Source organism: Gouania willdenowi, chromosome 17 (assembly GCF_900634775.1).
Source record: "Gouania willdenowi chromosome 17, fGouWil2.1, whole genome shotgun sequence".
Classification (NCBI taxonomy): Eukaryota; Metazoa; Chordata; class Actinopteri; order Blenniiformes; family Gobiesocidae; genus Gouania; species Gouania willdenowi.
The window spans coordinates 15,214,631-15,220,880 of NC_041060.1; the positions used below are offsets into that span (position 1 = coordinate 15,214,631).

A 6,250-nucleotide genomic window follows, 5' to 3' on the forward strand; every position below is an offset into this window, starting at 1 on the left:
ATACTTGTTTTGCTCCAACGCACTGGTGCATGAAAACCATTCAGGTCTAATAAGGTGTAATTGAACAGTTCATGTATCAGGTAGTGCAAAATTGACTCTCAGTTCACTTATAAAAGAACAGCGTGAGACTATTGCAGCTTTTTGTTGTGAGTTTTCCATTAGACACCGTAAGCCTCTGTGAACACAGAACTAATGATGTCTCACACAGTCATTCTTTAATAAACACTTATTTTATCAGTTATTAAGCTCATCAAGGCATCTAACTTTACTAGTTTTGTTGACTTCAATCATTAGGAAGAACCAAAACTTCATAATGATGTTTTTTATTTACTGAATATTCAATAAAACTGGTAATTGTGTCGTTTAGTTTAAAATGAAGCAGATTTAGTTGGAATAAAAAAAAACAGGGCGATCGTTCATCCTTTGGAGCAGCAATGAAACGCCTCATGATGTTTTACAGCGAAAAGGTGGAGAGAAAGAAAGGTGGAAAAATGCCAAAAAAAAAACCCACCAGAGGAAACATGCACACAGCAGCAGTTTGTAATTCTTCATACAACACAACACGGTTCTTTCCTGCACAGCAGAGAATCCACCATCAAATGATGGCACGCACAAAGTTGTTCTACTGATAAGCAGCAGCGCTGAGAGATAATAAAACATTATTAGTAGACATAGCGAAGCACAAAGTGCACTCTAGAGGGAAATAACGCATTCAAACTCAAAGTAAAGAGAACATCTCTGAGTAAAGCCTCAAAGGAGGAACTTTTTATTAAAGAACAGATTGTTGCTCATGTTTGGCGAAGCGTTTCCAACGGTTTTCTATTTGCATGAAGAGAAATGGAAACTCTGGGAGCTGCCATTGTATAACTGGTCTATTTAAGACAATATTATAGGAAGGAAGCGCACTATTCATATTACTTCAAGTGGCTTGATGAGGTTAAAGGCATTCAATGGTTTCCATGGTAGCACAGACTTATTCTTCTTAAGAATAACTGCAAAACATCCAAGGAACTGGATAAAATTTAACTAAGCGCTAAAACATCAAAATGTTTTTTTAAACGTGGATTTTTTTTATGGAAGCAGAAATATGAAGAGTAATCCTGACGTGTTGAGGACATGATATTGGCTGAAAGTCACAAAAAAAAAAAAAAAAAAACTCCAAAAAACCCCACAAACAATAAAAATGTCGACGCCCACTTATAACAGCCCAGTCTCACAAAGTTCGTGACACTTATACGAAATGGACTTTGATACATTTTTTCCGTGTGGCAACATATTTCCTCATGTTTTACGTGCTGCGTCACAAAAATAAATAGTCGAAGTTTCATGGCATGAAAAGTGAAACTTACGGTATTTTTTTAATGACAGTGTCATGTTTCCCTTGGAGATGGTGTTGCATATAATGGAATATTATGTGTATTTGAAGATTAAAAGTTGATTAAAAAAATGACTCTAAAAACATTTCTTAGTTTAGTTTATATATTTAGCTTTTGACCTGTCATCTTATTCTAAACTGGGTTGTGTATCGCTTTAAAGAAATTCTCTTTTTTTTTTATTAAATTCTCTGTATATCCACTGCTGTTCCGTGTGTGCCTTAGTGACACACGTGTGGTGTTAACTCTGTTTGATTTTAGGACTCTCTGTTGGAGCTGCTTTGTGAGGCTGTGGCTTCGTCTGTGCGACAGGGAAAAGGACTGGTGATCAGCGGTTTTCCCAGAGACCTGAGACAGGCAGAGGAGTACGAAGCCAAGGTCAGAGCATTGCAGAGTGAAAGGAAGGATCAGTGTTTATTTACAGCTGCCGGCGACAAACCCACAACCTCCTCTAACACAGATATAGACACTGTACTGTAAATCAATAAGTTAACTGATTACTTTCACAAAATGGGAGGATTTACTCTCAAGATGGCTTTTGACTCCATCGCGAGCATTGGGTTTGTTGACAAATTGTCATGTGACTTCATGGACTGTGGAAAAGTTCTGCATTTTGCATTGTGTGATTGGGAATCCTGTAGAATGCAAAGATGCAGAGAGTGATTTTACAAATGTGGCCTGAAACCTTTGAAATGTCCCTATTAGAAGATCTATGCCTAACAAAATACATTATTTTGCGCCTTATTCGTTTTATTAACTTTTAAAAATGGGACTACATTACCGCCGCCATGTTGAAATGATGTCATTGATGACGTGACTCGCCCCTGTTAGCCCATTGTGTTCTATTGGAGTGAAGCATTCAGCATTCAACTTGTGCTGCTTTGGGGAGCTCTATAAATCAGTAAAAGTTAAAAAAATAAATGTAAACCTCTTTTGTTTACTGAGAGATGATGAATTAAAACCGTGACCAGAAAAAAGTTAATAAAATGAATATGGTGTAAAATAATGCGTTTTGTTAGGCATACTGTAGATCTAATAAAGATATTTCACAGATTTTAGGCGACATTTGTTAAAAACTGTGGATGATCCTGAAGTGTTGGTTTTTATCCTGATTACTTGTGTTTCTTTGCCAAAGAGGAAAAAATGTTTTGTTCTGTTTTATTTATAGCAGAATAGCTTTTATCAGAGCGGGGGTCATACAAATGTGATCGTCTCATCTAAGGGCCACCTTATCAACATCCGTGTAAACGTTAGAATAATGACCAATGTGAGCATTCATTCAGGAAGGAACAAAAAGTTTTGGTTTTTTTTTGTCATTTGTTGTGTGTTTGAGTCATTTTTTTTGTGTATTTTTCATATCATTTTGTATATATTTTCTAATTTTTTGGGTTTTTGTTGTTGTTTTGTGTGTTTTTGGAGTCATTTTATGTATTTTGTTGTTTTGTGTGTTTTTCTTGTTTGGTATATCATTTTTGTGCCTTTTTTGTCGGGTATATCTGTTGTCATTTTGTGTATTTTCATCTTCCTTTTGTTTATTATTGTGCTTAAGGGTATTTTTCTTTAATTGTGTATGTTTTTAAGAGTCATGAGTATTTTTTAATTTTTTTTTTTTTCTGTATTTTCTTGCCTTTTTGTGCTTTTGACATCATTTTGTGTGCTAACTTTGGGGGCCTCACAAAATTAGGCCGAGGGCTGCAGAGTGTCCTGTTGTTTTTAGAAAGTGTTTATTTGTACGGTTGCCGTACGGACAACCCCCGGGGCTATTGGTACGGTTACCGAAGAACACGTACGTAGCGTCTTAGGGTTAGGTTTAGTGTTAGGGTATAACCCAATATCGCAACAATTTTTTGGGTTAGGGTAAGGTTTAGTCTTTAGTCACGTGACCTAAATTAGCCAATGACTGATTTATCATGTGACCTAATCTGGCCAAATAGTGGCACTGCGTACGGATAGAAGGTCGGTATATTGATACGGCAACCGTACGGATAGCCACTGCCTTATTTTTAGGCAGTGGCTATCCGTACGGTTGCCGTGACTAAGAATAAACCTAAACCTAGCCTTGTCCGTACAAATAGACACTTTTTTGTTTTTACGTCCTCCCAGTGACTCCACAAGACGATACATTTCCTCCGTATTCAAGTGTTTCCGTGGAAAGCCACAAAAATCAACATCCGCAATGATCTGTGAAAACACCAGAAATGTTTTGGAAAAATCCTTTGGAAGTTTGGGCGCACACTGGCGTCAGTAGTAGATGAGATCAACTTTTAGTTGAACAGTTTAAAAAATATTAGGGATCATCCCTGGAAGCTTCAAATCCTCTCACTATGGATGGAGCCTGGGTTTTGTCATTGTGAAGTCATCAGAAAACTATCCATTTGTTGGATTAATCCCCATGTTTCTCTCGTCCGTTCTATCAGATCGGGGACCCGTGTGCGGTGTTCCTGCTGAACTGCTCGTCCGACACCATGTCCAGTCGCCTACAGTGTCGTAGAAGGTCCTCCAGCTTCCAGGTGGCCTCAGACAAAGAGGGCGTCCTGCACAGGAGAGCTGAGAGCTTCTGCAGCAGCAACCAGGACGTTGCAGCCCACTATGAACACAAGAAGCTCCTGCACAAGGTCATCTCAAGTCTGTAGTGATTGTTTCACTGTCAACATGGGGAGAAGCCACTCTTTATGCACACAATGCATTTTTAGCAAAATGTTTAAATGCAAAATCTACTATTACTAAACGTTTTTGCATACTTCTTTAACTAAAATATAACAGGGTTGGGGTCAATTATAATTGTCATCATCATGTCATTTGTAATTAATTACAACTATAATGTACTCGTAATTGAAAAAATATGTAACTGTTGTAATTATAATTGAGTTGGCATGAACTTTCTATAAAAACTGTCAAATATAATTTGAATGAACGCAAAACCATTATAAAGTTCTATGGCTTACACAGTAACGTTTAACAATTGTTCAAATGTGTTAAATATCAAGTTTACCTGTCAGTTCAATTGAGGATCATTTTACCCTTTAAAAAAAATGTAATCAAGAAGTATAGTATACTGACACAAAAAATATTAAAACTTATAATTTCACTGATTAGGAAGCCTAACAACATTAGAAACAAATTGGACGATAGATAATATTTTTTAGTGTATTTTACAGCTGATATAAAACATGGGTCAAAACCAACCCGTTATCATAAGAGATGCTAACAGAAAGCTAACACAAGAAAAAAGTTTTTTATTTTAATGAACTTGTATATTTCAGGCTTGGCAATTGTGATGAATTGGAATTGAACTTTAGTAATTGAGAACGTAACTGTAATTCACTGTCAGGAGGAAAAATCTTTGTAATTGGAAAAAATGCCAATCAACGTGGTTAATTGAAGACGTAATTGTAATTATCAAATATAATTGACCCTGGAAGAGAATCCTGTTTATTGTTGTATAATCAGCGCACACGTGTGGTTAGTTACAAACACTGAAAAAAAACAAAAACAAAATGATTTCACAGCATCGTTGCTTTCTTAGACGTTGGTTCCATCCACCCACACAGCACTGTGGATGGCTGTCACCCAGTGTGTTTGTTCCATCCAGAAGCTTCCGGCTCACTTTTTAACAACCCTCAGGCACTGGGATATTTGCTTAGTTAGGAGACCACTGCTCCAAAGCCTCGTAGTCTTCTGCCCGTTACAGTGTCAATCCAGATATTTGCAATTATAGCAGATGCGTTATAAGTTCTGCCCCCAAAGTACAGGTTTCCTCCACATTTTCCCAAAGAAACCAAACTAATCTCAGATATCTACGGCGGCATTCCTGTTTTGGATTAAGGATTTTTTTTTTTAAACTCTTATTAAATTACTTCTGTGTGCATTAGTCATAAACCTTTTTAACGTTTGTGGAATCACATTAAGTACATTTCTGTGAAGCACTTTCATCTCCAATTGAATTGTAAGAAAGGTGCAATATAAATAAAGTTTGATTGATTAGTCATGAGTATATTTTTTTTATAGAAATTACCCAAAAAGCACAATACAACTAAAATGTAATACACCTTTGTGCTTTGAAGAAAAAGAAGTAGTGAAGTGTCAGCTCCTACTGGAAGGAATAGGAATGAATGTCACTTTTTCTATAAAGAAATCCCTTTCAGAGTAAAAGCACAGGAAGTGTATGGACCAAACAAGGAGACCTGACCCTGAACATCTCCTCTCTTGTGCCTCTGCCTACAGATCGATGCCGAGAGGTCACCAGATGAAGTGTTCACACAGATCAGTCAGTGGATGGAGTCCTGCTCCACCTTCTGAACTCTGCAGTCCACCTGTGAAGACCTCCCCCCCCCCTCCCATTAACCCTCTGACCTGCACCAAAGGCCTATGCGCTCGTTGAACTTCAGTGTTCATGCATGTCTCAACTACAATCAATAACACATCACTGCTTTTTGACACTGATAAAAAAAACATCAACTGCATCAGTGACTCCATTCCAGCTTTCTCCTCCTCTCTCATATCAGCCTCCATTTCTGCTGCCAGCTGTAAAACCGAGGCACGATCACTGTACAGACAAAAACCACATTCCCTGCCATGACTGAGGACACACTGAAATGCTCAGACATCTCAGTGTGTCCTCACGCACGGCACCGTACATTATAATGTGTGGCATGCAAGAATTACAGCTACGCTTATTGGCATTTTGTGTGTCAGATAATGAGCAGAAAATCTACCATGGAGCAAATTACTGAAGGTTACTGCGTTTGTATGTTTTCGGAGCTCATCGTACTGATGCTTGTTTTTGAGTCTGGTAATAAACATTCAATAAATGAAAGCCTGTGCATTTGGTAAATGGGAGGATTTTTGAGTTGTTATTTGGTTTGTCTGTCAGGATT

The 6,250-nt window shown here is 37.6% G+C and overlaps 1 protein-coding gene across 1 annotated transcript in view; it reads left to right on the plus strand.

Moving 5' to 3' along the window:
- ak5 (adenylate kinase 5) overlaps positions 1-6,210 on the plus strand; it is a 77,149-nt gene extending 70,939 nt beyond the window's left edge. Inside the window, exons 12-14 of the mRNA XM_028473582.1 lie at positions 1,635-1,751; positions 3,791-3,988; positions 5,598-6,210. Coding sequence (XP_028329383.1) covers positions 1,635-1,751; positions 3,791-3,988; positions 5,598-5,672 — 390 coding nt within the window. The 3' untranslated portion in view covers positions 5,673-6,210. The remainder of the gene's footprint in view (positions 1-1,634; positions 1,752-3,790; positions 3,989-5,597) is intronic.
- Positions 6,211-6,250: the final 40 nt, after the last annotated feature.